The sequence below is a fragment of the Eleginops maclovinus genome, chromosome 7, assembly GCF_036324505.1.
Source record: "Eleginops maclovinus isolate JMC-PN-2008 ecotype Puerto Natales chromosome 7, JC_Emac_rtc_rv5, whole genome shotgun sequence".
Taxonomy (NCBI): domain Eukaryota; kingdom Metazoa; phylum Chordata; class Actinopteri; order Perciformes; family Eleginopidae; genus Eleginops; species Eleginops maclovinus.
The window spans coordinates 2,852,178-2,871,908 of NC_086355.1; the positions used below are offsets into that span (position 1 = coordinate 2,852,178).

Genomic DNA, 19,731 nt, shown 5'->3' on the forward strand with positions numbered 1-19,731 from the left:
GTGATGATGTTAAGTCGTCTCATTTAGACACGTATTAGTAACCCCCTTTTGTAAAACACCTAACAGCTTTAAATCGACTTTTAAGGAAACTTGGAAGTGGTAAAATGCTAACTAATTTCCGGGTTAAAGACTCATTCCTGCACCACTGTTTTTTAAAATACTATAATGAGTTTTAAATTAGCATCGCCCTTGTTTTGGTTTGTCTCCACTCACCGGGACACGCCTGCACGTTGCAGTCCTGGTACTCGACCGGCGACCCTCGGCACGCCACGGGGGCGCTCTTCCCCTCTGGCCCGGCACAGGATCTCCGGCGGGTTCGGTATCCTTTGGCGCAGCTCTGTGAGCAAGTGGACCACGTCTCCCATGACGACCAGCCGGCACCGGGCACTCTCACCACCGGGGTCTTCAGCAGCTCCTCCACCAGGGCTGCAGGGACAAGTACCAGGATCAGAATCAGATTTAACAGCGTTGCATAAAGACAAATAATTACACACCGTTGCAACAGTGTGTATAGTGTGGTGGTCTCTCGGGTGATTGTTCAGCCTGAAGAAAGGTAGATAAAAGTCCCAGAAATGAATGTATGCAGTGCTGTCAGATTGAGAGTTTTTAGATCATAAAGGGAGATGTGAAGCATGCAGATCTCTTGAGTGAAAGTCACACAGTGTGTTTGACTTTGCCAGGAGGCATTTCACTCCGTATGTCCTTCTCTCAAACTATCTGTGTCTCTCATACGTCCCCCTGTTCCCCTCTGTCGGCGTTTCATCAGTTTGTCAGAGTCGATGTGGCCCCACAGGAGGCTGACAGGCGGAGACAAGCAATCGATTCAGGGCAGGGGAAGGAGGCATGAAAGCGCCACCAGTGAAGAGCAGTGGACTGTGACCCTGTGTCGCTGAGTGGATATGGAGGAGCTGCACTGAGACCCCGTCACTAACAGCATGTATGGGGCTGACACGGCTAACGGAGGGCCATTTCAACATGTCATGCTCCGACTGGAAGAAGCGTTTGCACGCCGCTGCCTCGAGGGAGTGTTTGTGTGTGTGTGTGTGTGTGAGAGATACATAGATACATACCTTTTCTAACTGGTTTATTACAGTTTTAAGGATGAAGATTTCTTAATTGGCTTAATTGGTCAGTTGCTCAGTTGTGCATTTAGCCAAAAAAGCATGCCTCTTGAGATCAAAAGTACCCCTATCTGGGACCATAGGCATCTCTTTCCCAATGTAAGTCAATGGGAAAACGTATTTTTGAGCCCTGGACTGACACATAAGTTGTAGTACCTCTGTTTGACCACTACTACAAGTTGCTTAACGGTATGGTGCACTTCCTGGGGACTTGGTTAGATAGATAAGGGTTCAATAAAGAGAAGCCGGGCCATCCTTAAATTATGTAATTTTTGTTTATGTATTTTGGAGAGATATGAGAAAGGCAGTGAGTTTGCAAACCATTTTAGTTTTCCTCTCTTTAGAATGATTAAGCTTATCTTTGGTGCGTCCATTTTTCTCATCAAAACTGTCAAGGTGATGTTTAGCTTAAGGAGAGAAAGTAAAGCCCTGCTAATATGTAATTGCTTTCTTGTTCTTTTAATCCTCTTTTCATTTGGGAAGAGAGGGAAACAGACATTTTATCACCTCATATTAATAAGAAATCTACAATAAACGGACCAACTGTAAGATAGCTCCCCCGTAAGTCAATCTCTATAAATTTGAGGTTGATTTTTCCTTATCTGTCTCTGACTTACTGTCTGTCTCGCAGGCTGCCGTCCCATCGTTGGGGCAGAAGCGCGTCTCCACCTTCCTGCGTCCGATCTGCAGCTCGTGGGGGTCGGACAGGTGAGCGCGGCACATGTAGCGCATCCTCTGCTCCTGTCGGGCCCCCCCCTGAGTCACATTGACTGGCATCCAGGGGGTCCAGGGTGTGTTCCTCTTCACCTCAGGACACGCCTCCAGGTTACATGCCTTGTACTCCTGCAGGGGGGGGCGGGAGGAGTCAGAGGGTTTTATTCCTAATTTAACCAAGAATGTTTTCCTTTATTTAGTTCATTAATACTGCTGAGGATTTATCTTGATGCTTGTCACAGAAAACCCCCCTCGGTTATAAATCTCTCTCTCTCTTCTCACACTTCATCTGTTATAATGAACAATTATCTTCACTTCAGTCACTTGTATGTCCTGATTGATTGGTTTCGCTGCTCTTACTTTACGTATTTCGTTCATTTATACGAGTGCTTTTGTCAGTTTTTTAAGAGCAGCCAGTGTTGAATTGAGTTTTATCTAAATGTGTCCCATGTGTTTGTCTCTAGGTGTTGATTGAGGGGATCATTAAGCATCAGTCTTTAAAATCAGATCAATTTAACACCAATCTCTGACGCTACATAAGACAGAAAAACGCTTTGGGTATATTACAAAACTATTAAATGTTAGGAGAGGCGGGGAGACGGTCCCCCTGAGGCTGACAGATGTTCTCCTATGTCTCTGTTTGTTTTACTGAGTGTGTTTCCTACCAGCGCACATCCTGGGCAGCTGTTGCCGTTCTCACAGCTGCGGACCCTGGAGTGGACGCCCCCCCCACACTCGGTGCTACACTTGGTCCAGGAGCCCCACGGGGACCAGAAGATGGGCTGAGGGCAGGACACGCCTTCATTGCAGAACCTGTGGAGGTAGCAGAGGGGAACATTTTGAGTGTTTGTAACAAAAACTGCAAAAAGTGAGAACCTTTGAAAAATTCAAATTCTGAAAAAAAGTCCAAATATTAAAGAAAATCTAATTCTAAGGAAATAGGGAAATTCTGAAAACAAATGAAAATTTGGCAAAAAAGTTGCAAAAAAAATAGAAATTTTGAGGAAAAAATTGAGAACCAGGGAAAAATGTGTGTGTGTGTGTGTGTCTCCTCACCTCTCGTCCCTGCTCGGCCCCACACACACTCGTCCACCGTGTCGGGGGGAGGGGTTGTTACACGATCGCTGACGCAGCTCGAAGCCCGTGCCACAGGTGGTGCTGCACTGTCCCCATGACGACCACGGCGTCCAGCCTCCATTTCTATGGCAACAGACATATGGCCAGGCATTAGCAACACGTTTCACAGACGTCCCAAATCCTGCGTAATTATTCAGCAATGCTTTATTGGTATTATTCTCCCAGCGGATGCTCTCTGAAGCACAAGGGGGGGAAAAGAAAAGTGCCTTTTAGATTCTTCTCATCATCGCTCTGGTTCAGAGCTTCTGAAAACAGACATGCACACACACACACACACACACACTGCCTGGGAAACATTCATTCAATTTGCTAAAGTGCTTTGTTCCTGGGTAGCACTTCTCATGATTTAATTGCCCCGTTCTGCAAAAGCACAATTCAATTTCGGCACCACGGATTAAATCTGGTGCATCGGCTCGGTGAGATGAAGGTGGCTGAGCCCTTTGTCTGTGCTGCGTCTCTGAAGGCTGATTGTGCCCCCCCCCCACCACCTCCCCACTGCAGACGGAGGTGATGAGAGGTGTCACATTGAGAACCTGGGTGTCGCCCACATTTTCTAATAAGATTCCTCACGTTCAGGATCTTTCTCATTTTCTCTCGGGGCGTAAATTGAGCCCCAGGACTGAAAGTCAGCCAGGACATCGCTGCTATTATAGCATAGCTAAAATGTTAGCGCTCTCATTCACAAAATAACCAATTCTACTTTACTTTCAGAGTTTAAACACATTGTAAATTATAGTTAAATTGACAAATGTACACATCTGTACTTTGATCTGCTTTAATTGTTGCAGATGGAAATGAACTTTCAGTTATAACCTGGTATTCAACATCTCTTCATTTAGGGATTAATGTGATTTCATGCATGCTCCTTGATCAATAAAGATATAATAATTAAGAGCAATGTTACAAGTGCACTGAGCCACTCTATCCAGCTATAGCTAACAACCAGCTACCAAGCTAACCCACCTTCACTTGGTGCCATCTTTTTATTCACAAAGTACTTCCTACACATTTTACAAACATTTTTTATGGCAAATCCATTTGAATTCAACTTTGTTTTAGGCAAAGCAAGATTTTTTGTACTTATTTGTTCAAACATAGAGAGGTGCTCTACATATAAAGGCCTTACAGCAACAGGTAAAACCCAAAAGACAACAGAAAGTATGAAAAATTGACAAAAACCAAAGTATCATGAATACAGTTACAGTGTAATACAACATGATGTACTGCTTCCTAAAGATCTAAGTGACCTTTGAGGTGTATATTACTGAAGCATATAAGAAATGTTTTATACTCCAAGGCTTCTTAGCTATTTATAAACCAGAAACATCTCTTTAAAATATAATCTTTTATTAAAGTTTTAGAAACAGGATTTCATCTGCTCTGTTCTGTGGTTCATTTCTGATTGGGCTGTAGTTTTCTGGAAGACAGTGCACTGTAAATATGCATCATATGAGCAAAAGAAATCCTTGTTTTTGTTATCTTTGCAGCCATCTTGACTCTAAGGGAGCCTGAGAGGGACAATTGATAACCTTTCTTTGTTTGATAGGGGAGAAAATAAAGACACATCATCACTAAAGTCAAAATCCACTAATATTCTCCTACCTGGAGCAGTTGGACACCTCGATGGTGGAGCCCTCGCAGGTTTTGCCTCCACATCGAGGCGCCGGGCTGTCACATGACCTGGAGCGACACAAACAGGAACTCACGCCGTCCACGCCGTCATCGTTGTTGCAGGGTTGCCATGGCGCCCACGGTCCGAAGCTGCCATTGGTGGTTTGGTTTCGCAGCTGTGAGTCACGAAGAAAGCGAGATCAGGTCAGCAAACATCACCGATCCTACACTCGGAGTTTAAAGCAGGAGAGTTTTTCTGCCAGACTTTCCTTCTTAAAGGAAGAGAGAGAGGTTTCTGAGGATTATAGCTTCTACATTCACTCCCCCTATAATTTATAGCAGAATAAATGCACTTCAATTGGCTTCACTTCAGCCAAATTCAGCCTAGCTGATCTAAGTGCAATCTAATCCATTCCACTTAGGTCCAATTCACCTTCCTTTGCTTTGATTTGCTTTATCCTGTCCTGTACAACACACACCTCCAAAAAGCTTGTCAACGTTGGAAAAAAATGATATTAAGAAGCTAAAATAAATTCAACCAATCAGTCAAGTCGTCATGGATGATGCCAAACAATGACACATGTTGAGGATGACATCACAGCACGGATCCTGAGTCTAAAGGGTCCCATGAGGTCACATGATACGCCGTCAGCCCTTCTTACAGTAAGTTGGGCGGTGACGTGTCTCTTACCGGACACACGGTGATGTTCTGCTTCCACTGACTCATGTTAGAGCTCTCCTCCAGCGTGGTGCACCTGCGCTGCCTGAAGTCCCAGCCGCAGTACGGGTCCCTGGCCTCCAAACACAGCCTGCAGGGGACAGGAGGACGGTGTTTAGTTAAAGACACATTAATAAAGATTACAAGTGAGACAAAAGACTATTTTACATCTGTATTCCCTGGACAGATTTTGCAATTACCCTAGAGAAGGATAAACTACATAAACTTATAACAAATATGTTGAAGAAGCAACTTTCAAACTCCTTTTAAGCTGAAAACACAAAACACTGCAACTCTACACAGATTGTGAAAGAAGCCTGGAGAACAGAACAGGAGGAACCAAGGTTCTCTGATTTTAAACTCTAAAATCATTTTCTTTAGAGAAACGCATATATGTAGTAAATAGTTTCGCAAACGTTGGTTGTTTTTAGTGTATTGAACTCAAATAAACATGCAAATATATTTAGAAATAATCAATTAGAAGTCACTCACAAAAATGCTTAAGAAGCAACTTTCAACCTCCTTGAAATATGTGCCCGACATCAAATCACAGAAAAAGGTGAAATATTGCCATTGCATTGAACACTATAGGGTACTAATTGATGGTAAAAATAGAACAGTTATAGGTATTTTCTACTAACGAAAGGGGGTTCGATAAAATGAGAAAATAGTGACATTTTTAAGAAAGTTGAAAATTCAAAATGAATCTTAATTTTTGTGTTAACTCAAAACATGCAAATATATTTAGAAATAATCAATTATAAGTCACTGTTTCAAAATAGTGTCAAACCAAAGCAAATAAATACTGACTGAATAAATAAATCCAAATGAAATCCTAGCATTGGATTGTGTTTTCAGTGTTGGGTTTAGTTTTAAACAAATACAAATAATAAAAGTTAATTTGAAATAATAAAACTGTGACATTTGGAAACTTGAGAATACAGAAAAATCCCATAAGAACAAATTAATAATATCAAGTCAAGGTACAGCGTTTAAAACCACTGTGACAGCCTCAGACCTGCTGTATTTACACTGCTCATGCATTATAAATGACTCCCAGACTTTTCTTTGCATTGTTCCTCCCTCAGCAAACAACAACATACACGGTACATCGCCCAAACAGTGATTAAATATCTGTAAGCTCCTCCAGAAAAACAGAGGCTTAATGACGGCTAATTAAATCTAAAGCTGTTAATGACGACGCTAAGCTGCAGAGCTGATCCGGATGCTTCAGGAACGCGGGATAAAGGCATCGACTGAATAACTCTCTCAAAGACTCCCCTCTTCACTCTCTACCTCCCCTCCCTCTCTCTCATCCTTCTCCACTCCTTGTAGCTCCCTTCAGCTGAAAGGACAGATTCTTGTTGTTGTTGTTGTGTTTTCTCTCTTTCCTTGGCGCGGGGTTTCATGGTTTATTTGAAGAGCCTTGTAGTGTTTCAGCCTGGAGGGTGAGGAATCTCCCAAGTGTTGATACGAGCTTGCTGTGCCAGGTCTCACAGAGGTCGGCTTAGATCCAATAAAGACGTTCCTGCTTAGCCAGCACATCAGAGGTGACCCGCAGACAAAGGGGAAGAGGGAGAAGAAAGGCACAAGAGGAGGGCTAACCAGGTGTCCGCCTTGTGCAAAACCGTGTATTGAGCCGATGTTCGCATTTGATTGACAGACGCCTTTCTGAAACTCGGCTTTTATCCAATGGCAGTGTAGGAAGCAAGAGAGGGCTATCACCATTGCCTGTGTCAGATGTCAATCACTCAAGACAGGAGTGGGTGGGGTTCGAAGGCTCATTGAGTATGATGAAAACTTTGACAAATAACACAAGTTGCAGCTACTAAAATCTGGGAAAGTTTTTAATCTTGTGTGAAGCCGGAGGAGGGCAAATCCCAGAGAGTTTTTCGGGACATTTGCCAACTTTTTCTTTTTTTGAATGTGTATAGAGGCGAATATGATTTCAGAGATTGATTGAATTTCTTTCTCGGAAATCTGACTTTGTTTCTCAAACAAACCTACTCTTTATCCCAAATATGGCTCGATGGCACCCAGCACTACACAAAAGAGGGACGGAGGACAGAGAAAAAGAGACACAAGAGGAAACAGAGAGGGGCAGCCGGAAGAGGACGACTTCCTCCCTCCACGACACATCCACCGCTAACCTTTGTGTGTGTCACTTTAATTAAGCGACGCCGGATGCCACCTCAAATAATGATGAAACAATAATCACAATGAGGTCAGACACAAACCCACAGCTCGGTGCGTTCTAAAGGGCGGCGGTGCCATTTGAGCTCAAGGTCGACCTTGTTGTGTCTGCGATGCATGGTCATCATGTCTCCAGAATCCTCATTTGGCTTTCTGATTTCACACACACACACACACACACACACACACACACACACACACACACACACACACACACACACACACACACACACACACACACCATTACAGCAATCAGCTAAGCGGAACAATTACTGTGTGCTTATTTCAAGGATGGAATAAATTAGGTTGTATGAAAGGGAGTGTTGGGAGAAGTTTGAGGTCTAATTAGCTCTGGGTAAAGTGCGCCGAGACGCAGATTTAGAGGCTTCTGATCCCGGAGAGACACTCGGTTGGTGCTGGATTCACCGTGTTTGCAGGAATTTAGAGGAAAATGCTGATGAAAATATGAAATAAGAGCGGCGCTCAGTGGGAGCTCTAAAACCAGAAATAATAATTAGCTGGAAAGACATGCTGGGAAATTGATTGCAGTGCAGGTCAGAATAATAATAAATGCTTCGGGGTGGGATGTTTGCACAGCTGCAGCACACACAGCTAAAACTCAACCTATGCTCAGTCAGGTTTAGTCTTACAACAACACCTATTTGGATTTAGCTCTCTGTCTCAAATCTTTGCTCCACATCTCCAAAAGCTGCTTTATAAACACTGCTATCCCACAATGCAATGCACAAAGGGAAGAAAGTGGCTGCTCAAAGCTGCAGAACACTAAAACAGATTGCATTTGACGGTAACAGAAAGCTGAAGGGAAGATTAAAAACTGGTATTGATTCTCAAGGCAAAACATTTTGCTCCGTCTTCGTGGAGTTTTATCGACTGTGGAATTCCAATTTCAGCTTTGATTGACATCCCTACATACATTGCGTCATTCTCTTTTAGTGCAAAACCGTAAAGTACATTGATTTCTTTTTACACTGATGGCAGAAAGTGTATATTATAGTGACATGTAAAGCATAAACACTGTATTCCACTTCGGAGCTGCACAGATCTGCAGTCTCAGTATTTTCTTCCAGCAGAGGCCATTAAATAAACGAGGATTTACTATTGGGGTGGAAAAAGGAGGGCGTGCCGAAGCATTTAGCTCCTACTCTGACCTTTATGCAGCTACAAAAAGCACCAGCCAAGCACTTTCACTGACTTCCTGTCCAGGGCCGATGTAAAAGTCAATTAGAGGTAGTGTGGGCGGAAAATACAGGGATAAAAAAGATCATTTTGCTCAATGTAGAGGGATGAGTATGCACATGTGAGGCTGTGTGAGTGTGTGTGTTCTGCATAACCCGCTGTCTGTGTACACAGTGAGGGCGTGTCTCAGTGCTGTGGGTGTGAGAGCATCTCTTTGACAAGTCTGCAGGGAGCAGGATGATATTTAATTCAGCGGGGAACATGGCTGGTGGCTCTATCAAAACAGAGGAGCCCTGGAACGGAGCCTGTTCAATTTTAAACAGACAAAAAATTGGAGAAAACCTCCCAGTCTGCGTAACAATGTGTCTGCTGGAGTGGCATCGGGAGATAAATATACCCGATTCCCTCTGCGGGGTGTAATTGGCTTTTTAAAATCGTTTGTGAATGCTGTTAGAACCAGAGTCTCCTTTTATTACCGGCTCTTTAACAACTAGACATTAAAACAATAGTTCACCTCGCCTGTAATGGCACGCCGCCGGTGCATAATTGCAAATATGATCAGTCGAAGTGATAAATTATGGATTTGAATCTGCCATTATTAGCTGTAAGCGCTGACAGGGTGGGATTACATTAGGAGAGGCTGTCTCTGACTCAGAGAAACATATGTCTAAACACACTAGCCTCTCTCAGCCTTTGAGTGGTGGCATTTTTTGGATCCGCTCCCAGGGGACCACCACTGACAGGCGCTCAGCCCTCATCCTCTCTCAAGGGGGAGGGAGCCCATCCCTGGGGCTTTTCCCTCCCGCTGTGCTGGGTTGACCATTTAGGAAGTCTGCCCGTGATAAATCAGAAAACACAGAGAACTCCTGCTAGCACTCAGCGCTAATACATCCAATTAGGCCCAGTAGGAGCCAGACTGAAGACTGATGGTCCCAAAAAAAAGAATCAGGGAAACAAAAGGGAAATGGCTGTCTGCCAAAAAGCGCCTGCTGTCCTCCGTGTTCAATTTTAGCCCCCGATGAATAAAAAGAAGCTGCATCATCATGAAGACATAAAAGAGAGGCAGAGGTTTTCCACTGCACTGGGTCTCAAACAGCGCCTTTCAAATTAAATGTGTTGTTATTGTTTTCATTAGCAGGACAAAGACAGAAAAAACATTCAAGAGTAAGTAAATAAAGTGCCAGCAGATGCTCTCAATGGAGGGAACAATAGAAGAAGGATAGACAATAAAAAGCGAGAGAGGAGAAAGTGGGAGCAGCGCTGACACGTCATGTGTTGATTTAATCAATGCATCTGAACTTTCTTCGAAGGGGGCACCCTTTCTCTCTGCATCTTTTAACATTTTTAAGCAACTTAAGGTAGGAATAACTCAAATGTAAAGATTTGCATGAATTTAAAGCCTTTATTTGAGATAGTGGAGAGAGACCAGACGTATGATCAGAGAGGATAGGGGAACAATCCGCTGGAAATTCGAAGTGAGGACAAGCTGCCTCTGTACAAAACTGTAGGATCTTCGTCTTCCTCACAAATAAACACAGATATTCTGGAATATAGACACCAGCTTGCACAGTATCAGCTATAGCTCAAATAATGACGGCTGCAGGTAATCCTTTCCTTGCTTTCCTCTGAGCTTGGAAAACCAAGATATTCTGCTGGAACCAAAGTGTCCAAACACTCATCTATGTTACAAACTTTCCCCCAAAAAGGCAGCAGAGTAGATTGATTTTGTCAGCATCAGGGGATATGAAGTGTGACGAGCTGGAGGTTAAGACGTTGTGCAGGTTCAAGTCAAGGCTGAAGGAAAGAGCAGGACATAAAGGGCTGTGCAGACAAGGCAGAGCGATAACTCCGGGCTGCAGCCGGAAGAAACCCTGTGATAAAAGTGACAGCATGCTGGAGCATAAATAAAAACCCCCCTCTCTCAGTCCCTGGCTGGTGCAGAGCTCCTCCGATAGTCCGTATAGTCAGCAGCTCTAAAGGCTGACAGGCTGCCACAGTTAGTACAATGGGTTTTCCAGAGATCAGCGTGTGAACTCCTCCCCATCACTGTCCACTGGTTGAGTCCTATAGAGACCGGTGTCTGTGCAACGCGTCATACACTGGTTTATCAAGCACACACACACACACACACACACACACACACACACACACACACACACACAGAAGGTCACTGGTTTTCCTCGATACCCACTTAGTGGTTTCCTGACGTTTTAAAGTCTTGCTGCATGCAGGATGAGCTGCCAGGTCACTGTAAATCACACACACTCATACACACTCTGCAAATTGAAGCCCCTTGAGGAGGGAATGTAAGAATTGCCAGCAGGACAAGTGTAGCTCTTGTAATAAAATGTAATGTTTATGTAGGCCGTGAAATAAATGGTCTGTCTGCAGGATTAAAGCGGATCGTGTGCAGAAAGCCCGATCTGTTCCCCGACAGCTCATGTTTTCAGCCTTTAGTTTATTCTATATACATATTTCTCTTATCTGTTCCTTCGTCTTATCGTTTACGGCAGAATGCAACTTACTGTAAAAGTCTTCTTGTCTGACACCTTTCTTTTTGACAAATGTTTTGCAAAGTACTGCCCTTTCCTTCAACGCTCCATCTCCGTTCCTTTACCCTCGTCTGGTCTCTCTCCACTATCTCAAATAAAGGCTTTAAATGCAAGCAACACTTTGAGTTATTCCTAACTTTATTTTTGCTTAAAGATGCAGAAAGAAGGAGGCACCCTGTGATGAAAGTCCAGATGCATGGATTAAATCAACACATTTCCATCCTCCTCCACCTGCAGTTCTGAAATGATGTGTCAGCGCTGCTCCCACTTTCACCTCTCTCGCTTTTTGTTCTCTGCTCACATTTATATTGTCTATTCTTCCATTGTGCATCTTCCTGCACTTTATTTTGAATGTATTTTCTTGTCCTTTGTCTGTCTCTGTCCTGGTAATGAAAACAATAGTAACACATTTTATTTTAAAAGAGCTGTTTGAGACCCAATGCCCGGGAGTGTTCCTCTATTTGGCAGCGACCTCACTCATCACAGGGAAAGGAGGATGGATGCAACATTGCAGCAGAGCTAGCATGCTGCTGCGGCGGCCAACACAAATCACTCCACTAACCGGGCGAGATAGAGAGATAGTGCTGCTGTTTGCCACAGGTGCCGATTGTGGCCAGGTCAAATACAATCACCACATAGAGGACGAACGGGCACAGCGTTCGTCTGCGAGCTAAAAGGAAACAAATCACCGACAGCTTTAGCAGAAAAGCACTTCAGTTAGAGATGATGATGTAAATGTTTTACTGGAGTTGCTCAAACTGATTGATAACAAAAGGAAAAACTGAACACAAAAAAAAGCACTAAAATGCAATTGTGTGTTCCGACTGCATTCAAGCCAACATTTGTTTACGCTGCTGTGAGCTAAACTGTTAGAGTCAGCATTTTAACTGGATGTTTAAACAGTTAGAAACCAGCACTCACAAACATGAGGTTATTATGCATCACTGGACAGCCACAGGCCCGCTGGAGGGTGTGGAATAAAAAAGGATTTGTTATGACTTCATAAATCATGCCTCTCCTTCTTTGTTATCCACTAGTGTGGTGTGTTATATAGGTTTGTGTGCATGTAAATGGTCTGCAAAGACTAAAATCCCAAACTTTCTCTCACATACGCGCCTGAAATGCCTCCAACGGACTCCTGTTTACTTCCAGAACATAGTGACATAACTATGTAACAGTCGCGCTTCTATTGGCCAAGGGGGCGGGACATCTCTATGTGGTCATGGTATGTAAACATGTCACAGCAGAGGCACGAAATACTAATTTGAACCTGAGCATAAAATGTGCGATAAAAGTCTTGGAGAGTTAGATCTAGGGATGCAAATGTGTTGGGAGGGGATGTTCCCGTGCATACAAGCCCTGATTCAACCAGTCTGTAATCTGGCAGAGTTGCAGACAGAGCAATACTGCACGGGCACATTGGGACCAGGTTTAGTGTCAGAGTAGAAGCCTCCTTCCTGTTGGCCAATAATTCTTTCAATCAGCAGCTTTAGATTTCTTTAGAGCAACCAAATAGCAGTAAGTGTTGTCCATGATCAGGTACTGCAGTGAGAGGTGATTCTAGCTCAGCTCTGAAGGCACTTAAAGATGACTTGAATTCCCAGGGGCAGGGCAGGGCAGTAAAAGCTGCAAAAAAGTGGATCCTCATTATTTCCAATTCCTCGTTCTGAAACGTTTACCTGCCCGGTCACTCTTTAGAAACAGTAATCAACAGAAAAACGACAATGCTGATATTTCTTTAAATAGAAAATATCGAAAAAGTGTTGGAGCACAAGGCAAAGGCTCCATTGAAAAGTTAAGGCAACTTTCTAACCTCAAGTATCTATAAAGAAGAAAACATTTGGATAATTGCTTTGAGAACCTGTAAGAAGCACATACCAGTTAAACCCTTTGCCCTCGTTGGGAGACCCTCTCTTCTTTTCTGTCAGCCTGCTCCTCCTCTCACATTTCCTAATGTTATCTACTTTTGCCCCCCCCCCGTCATTTACTTACACTCCTATCGTTTCAGGTTCTTCTAACCCTGCAGTGACCTATCATTTACCCCTCATCTGACCTCCCCTGCACACCTGTTCCAACCTATAGTCCAGTCGCGCAAATACTGACCTACATGAATGTCTGAAGTGCATTCCTGCCACTTTCTTCTTTCCTCTGCCTGACTGAGTTGTACCTGTAATGACCTCTACTGCCTTCTGTACACTTGCTTGCATCTCCAATCCTCTATTATATACTTCTCTCACTTCTCCCCTGCCTACCTGGTTTTGACCTCGAGTAAACGGAAACTTTTTATGTTACTGGCCTTAGGTTTACACCTGCCAAAGTGTTAAAAGAGAGCTAATCCTCGAACATTTTCTCAGGTTGACTTTCCACAAATTACATTTTCTTTGTCAACTCTGGCATTACCACTTTTCACCCTCTGTCTGAAACCAGAGCTCAGTCTGATTGGTTGGCTGGCCAGCTCTTTTGTGACTGGTCAATCGCTTGGAGATGTCACGCCTCTTAGCCTCTTGCGTACAATGTGTTGGAGCGCTAACCAATAGAAGTGCGAGTAAAGAGTGATGTAATAATGTTACAGAAGTAAACAAAGGAGTCTAATGAAGGCGTTTCGGGCGGGTGTGTAGCAGAGAAACTCCCTTTGGAGGAAACACAGGGATTTTAGCCCTTGCAGAACATTTACATGCATAGAAGGGCCTCTTTAAAGACCATCACTAGCCTCATACACTACAGGAGGAGCGTGACATCACACACTCATTCATAAAATCTAAAGTTCATACTTTAAACTACAACCTAAAATATATATTTGTCTACTTTTCAAACCAAAGTCTCTAAATGGCCCCAATCCCTTTTTCCCCTGAGCCTTTACTCTGGGATAATGTGTTACCGTTGGCTCTAGCTAATTGCAATTAGCATGTTTTACTAATGTAGGTATTAGCTAAAGCTACCTGGCCTCCTTTTAGACTCATCATCACCCATTAGCCCTTTCTGCTGCACGCTGCACATTCAGATTCAACATTTGCTTCCTTGAGCAGAAATGACAGCTAATCTTTTTCACTTACAACTAAGCCAAAAGGAAGCATCAGACAAATTCTGTTCAAGCAGCAAAGGTACTTTGAGCTTTTGAAATGTGCTTCTATGCTGATACCAATAACCTGGAATCAAAGCAATGAAAGCACCCATTCTTTCACATCTGAATACTAAGAGACACCTGCATGAACAGAAGAAGAGACCCAAGTTTTAGAATCATTTGCAGCTTTGGAAGGAGGCTATTCTGCATGAGTCCTAACCTGTAGCCACGTTGGAGAACATGGCAGTCTGGATTAAAAAGTCCTACCTTCTTCCCTTCCTCCTCCCCCCTTCTGGTGCCCTTGAAGCCCACTCTTGTTATCGCTTCACCCCCGCTGTGTCTGTGTTTTCCTCTTGGCTCTTTCTCTCATTCCTGTTCCTCTGTGTGTCTTTCTCATCCTGCATATCTCACCCACATCTTATTAAATGCAAAGGTTTTCCTCTGCTGCTGGTGTGTCAGTGTGTGTGTGTGTGTGTTGTGTGTGTGGTGTGTGTGTGTGTGTGTGTGTGTGTGTGTGTGTGTGTGTGTGTGTGTGTCTGGGAGTTTGGATTTAGTATAAAATAGCGAGCTGACTCATCAGGCATATGAAAACTCATCCAGGCATCAGCCCACACACACAAATCACACTTCTTATGCCCTTCTTATAGGAACACACACTCACAGACTCTCACACACACTGAAAATAGCACCAAGTCATATTTATGTTAAGCTGCAGTTGACTTTGAAGGATTGAGGTGGCCAGGCTGAGGATCCTGATTGAGAGCACTGATGAGATACAGAAAGGTTGGACAAACAGCAGGCGAGCTTTCCTCCTCTTCCTCGCCCTCCAGACGCACATTTTCACATGAATCACGTCGGAGTTGAAGATGGCAGAGCTCTTTCTTTCTCTATGTGTCTTTGTACCACACACACACACACACACACACACACACACACACACACACACACACACACACACACACACACACACACACACACACACACACACACACACACACACACACACACACACACACACACACACACACACACACACACACACACACACACACACACACACACACACACACACTTTTTGTTTGTCCTCTGATTCAGACACAAACAAAAAGCCAGAAGCATCTCTCTCTGAATTATTCAGAACTTCCATCACTGTAGGAAACACACAACAAATTATTCTCTCCAGGGTGCCGACACCGCCCCGCTCATTTGTCTGGTCCCATATGGACTGTAATGATTATAGGTAACGTCTCACGGACATTAATCCTCGTTGAGGACACATAATTACCTCCAATAGAAAACCAAACAGAGTAAAAATCAATCCACTGCCAAAAGGGATAAAGAGAACAATAAAAAGTACACTGTGTATACAACACGGCTGCAAAATGAGGACTACATTACCTCAGGTGGCTCATTACTGTATGTGGGAGTAGCACCCTGCAGCCTAAATAGAATGAACAGTATGAAAATGCAGGTGTTTGCCTCGGCCGTTTCACTAAACACTGAGCATCTTAGTACACCGCTACAGGCTGCAGGTATTTTGCAAAAGTAACGGGATAAAGGCTTATAAATATGGCTTCGCTCTGACCTGCAACAATGATGGCCGTCCTTTCCCATCACTGATGCTCGACAGGACAGAAAGATTGCATTGCAAACATTTGGGAACTACAGTACAGTTGCATCCCAAGCCTATCAAATTGCATCAAAGTTTCCCTCACTTTTCCTGCAACTTAAGGACTTTAAACTAAGGTAATGCACAGAGAGAGGCACAATACGAGGACCTGTTTTTCTAGAAGAATGAGACTTCCCTTTCTTTGAGAAGTCTCATGAAGAGTGTGCATCTCTGTGCAAAAGGAAGATGATTCTACTCATGGAGGACAGATTTGCATCACTTGTTGGCAGGTGTGTTTCGGTGGTTAGCAACACAGGTAAGAGGAACTTCCGCTTGAATGTAATCCTCCATCTTACAGATTATTTACTTCCACAGTTCCTCTGCTCTTTTTTCCAAGTTATCTCCATATCAAATTTATGAATACCAAGTGTTGGGTTCCCTTTGTTAACAACAACATTAACTTCCTGGATCAATTCCTCCCTACATTGTGCAGATTCTGTGCAGTACTCACATCTCCGTCTTGTAGGTGGAGCACCTCTCCAGCGGGATCTTCAGGACTCGGTTGTTGAGCCCGACGAAGAGCGACCTGTCGCTGTGCAGGATCTGCAGACTGAGGATGGGTTCTCGCACCCCCGCTGGGAGGAGCTCCATCTCCTCCAGGTAACACCCCTGCAGGTTCTTATTGGGCGTAGCAAGGGCCTTCAAGATGGTGCCGTATTCTGAGGAAAAGTATATTGTAGTTAATTTGATCTTTCATCTTCAGGATGCGTATTCAGTAGGAATACCCCACCCTGATAAGATAAGGTGTGTTCTTCCCCCCTTCACTCACCCGTGCTGATGTACATGACGTGGTAGAGGGTGTCCATGCCCTGCACGATGTCCACCACCAGGTTGGAGAAGCGGACGTCGTCCTGCATGACGAGCGGATCCACGGACTCCGGCTGCACCACGTCGTTCATCAGGTAGAGCCGCTGGGCGTCCTGCAGGCTGCGCTCCGTCAGACCCTCGTTGGGACCCTCGTCGTTTATGGTGCCACACTGGGGAGGGGGAGGAAAAGGGGTGAGGGGTCAAAAGAGGTTGTAACAAAGCAGGCCGGAAAAAAGAAACAATGGCAAAGCACCTCACAGCTATTGCATTTAGGAAATCAATACACTGTCTGGTTAGATTTTTGTTCAACTCTTAATTCTATTCTCAGTAATTGCAAGTTTTTCTGGGGTGTGAAACTACTGAACAATGATGGTGACGAGAATAAAAATAAACAGCAGCCTTCTGAAAGCTTTGTCTGGCTGCACAAGATGTGGTTTGCAGCTTCTGCTCGTTTTTTGGGGCTTAAAATGAGAGATTGATTTGTTTGTAGACTCCCATTTTTTTTAGTATAGCAATGATTTTTCTATTTTAGACGGTACCTGCTGTCTATTTGATCCCTTTGTTCAGGTCTTAAAGGTTCACCTCAGTCCCCCAGTGCTGTGTAAGAAGTGAGCAAGCTCTAGTCACAAACTGGTTTTAAGTTTTAGCTTGGAATGGTTAGGTTTTTCTGAATAAATACAAAAGTTATATGGACTGGTTCAACACGAACTGCACAGAAGACTTTATTGAGACATAATTGTTCCTCTGTAGATTTGTTGGGATGGAGGCTTGATTTGAAAGTAATTGGGTTGATTTTGAATATCTTTATGCAGAAAGCTGAGGCAATCAGTACATTTGGCAAACATTCTTCCAGTTAGATGTTTTATTCCCACAAAAGCCTGGACTGGATTTCAAACTTGTTTCCTATCAAAGGCAAGAGTTTAAAGATTAGAGAGAAATATGTGATTTTTAGAAAGAAATGTACTATTTTTCTCAGACTGCCTGAGCTGCAGCACCTCTTTTCACCTTCTGTCTGAAACCAGAGACATTTTGATTGATTGATTGTTGTGATTGGTCAACCGCTTAGAGATGTCCCGCCCCTTAGCCTATCACATACCATGTTTTGGAGTCCTAAAGAGTTACATAATAATGTCTCTGCTATATTGAAGTAAATAAAAGAGTCCTTTAGGAAAAACGTTGGGATTTTAGCCCCTGCAGACCATTTACATGCACTTAAACCTACTGCATAACACACTACAGGAAAATGAAACCCCCAAAGAGTAAAATAGGGCCGTTAAACTCACCTGGAAGTTGTGGATGGGGTTGGTGGTGGGCAGCCAGGTGGAGCGGGGGTTCTCCTGGGAGCGGAACGGCCCGTTGAAGGCCTGTGTGATGGCGCTCAGGTTGAAGGCACACACCGCCGAGGCTGCAATACTGTTGCTTTATAGTGACATGGATAGGGGGAGAAGATAGGGTGGGGAGGATATAAGGGGGAGGGATGGAGAGAGAGAAAGAGAGATAGGAAATACAAATTATTTCAACAATAATATTCATAACAGTTTAAAGTTGGTAGTAAATGTGTAGCTCTATCAGAAATCAGCAGCTGTGCAATAAAGCCTTTCTGTAATGCGCTCCATCCCCTTAATGGAAGTCCTATCATTTATACCGGCACTAAACAGGCGCTCGCTGGAGGCTAAGCTATGCTATCAGCGCCGCACAGTGAATGTGGACAGCATTAAGTGGCAGATATGGGAGGCAGAGATTACACACACACACTGCCTCACAGGTGTCACAATCCGGCTAAACCGGCAGTGAAGTAAAGTTGTTATCAGGGCGCTCTTCTCGGTTCCAAAATGTGCTGCAAGGTAATGAGTTTCTTAACTGCCTGCTCCTGCTTACTGCTTTTTTTCCCCTCTTTGCTTTCCCCTTACACCCAGATCCACACTATGACTCAGACAGTGAGAGATAATACAATAGTGAGAAAGTAAGAAACAAACAGCATGAGACACAGAGAGAAAGGAAAACCTTTGTTTGACTTTATGGTTTGAGCTGTTTTCGTTGGAGTATGAATCAGACAGCGCTGCTACTCACGGAAAAAGCTGCGTCTCAGGGTTTGGGTCAAGTTTTAGTGAGGCTTGCTACTGCAAACTATTTTAAAGAAAAAGTATGAGAATGAGAGGCAAGATCTGAGGGTTACAAGCAGCACTTTTTCATAAGAATTTACATCAGAACAAATGGATGTTCATTACTGACCTTTAGGAATAACACATAGGGAAGATAGTGGAAGAACAGAAGGTCAATCTGCTAATTAATCAGAACTTTATCTGATCTAAAACATGAAGAGTTTTAATCATGATTCGTTGGATACTTCTCCTCTGGGTTCAACATCCTTATTTCTATAACTAAGATCTGTTTTTGTGTTGGAAACCACTCCCTCAGTCCAATCCAGTTCAGGATGGTGAGAAAGCTGATGTGTTCTGTCATTACTGACGGGTGGAAGAGTGCTTTAATGACTTTTCTCTCCTTTTTCTTTCAAAGGACGTTATGTAGACAGCACTGAGGCAGAGATTGTGAAGCGGTGGCAGAAACCAAACTCTTAAGTGCAGGAAACCACAGGAAAATCAGCTGTAATGAGTGAGCGGCAGCCAGCCACCACAGAGTTCACACACTCACACACACACTTTGAATAGGAAGTTGTACTGTGGCTTTGTGGTTGTGCTGCAGCTCGCATTGAAGAACCACAGAAAGCCTGACACTGCACACCATATTTCAGATCCCTGCTCCGACAGTGAGATGCAGACATAGATTTATTCATTAGATCTGAAAACTGGGAACAGAGATGACTTTTTCAGTGCAGAGAAAATCCTCGTCTGGTACGGAAGAAACGTTGGTTTTATCCAGGGTAAGCAGCCCAATGAAAATTTGATCCCTAACCGCCACTCCCCTTTTCCCCTCCCTATTTGTAAAGCGAC

General features: G+C 43.8%; 1 protein-coding gene across 5 annotated transcripts in view; it reads right to left on the reverse strand.

The window, feature by feature from the left end:
- Positions 1-19,731, reverse strand: part of sema5ba (sema domain, seven thrombospondin repeats (type 1 and type 1-like), transmembrane domain (TM) and short cytoplasmic domain, (semaphorin) 5Ba) — a 160,115-nt gene that overhangs the window by 13,882 nt on the left and 126,502 nt on the right. For all 5 annotated transcript variants that reach the window (XM_063887162.1, XM_063887161.1, XM_063887160.1 and 2 more), the window contains 9 exons: positions 18,064-18,199; positions 16,743-16,950; positions 16,425-16,632; positions 5,275-5,392; positions 4,575-4,759; positions 2,892-3,035; positions 2,501-2,648; positions 1,739-1,964; positions 214-426 (listed from right to left, as the gene is read on the reverse strand). In XM_063887162.1, coding sequence (XP_063743232.1) covers positions 214-426; positions 1,739-1,964; positions 2,501-2,648; positions 2,892-3,035; positions 4,575-4,759; positions 5,275-5,392; positions 16,425-16,632; positions 16,743-16,950; positions 18,064-18,199 — 1,586 coding nt within the window. The remainder of the gene's footprint in view (positions 1-213; positions 427-1,738; positions 1,965-2,500; positions 2,649-2,891; positions 3,036-4,574; positions 4,760-5,274; positions 5,393-16,424; positions 16,633-16,742; positions 16,951-18,063; positions 18,200-19,731) is intronic.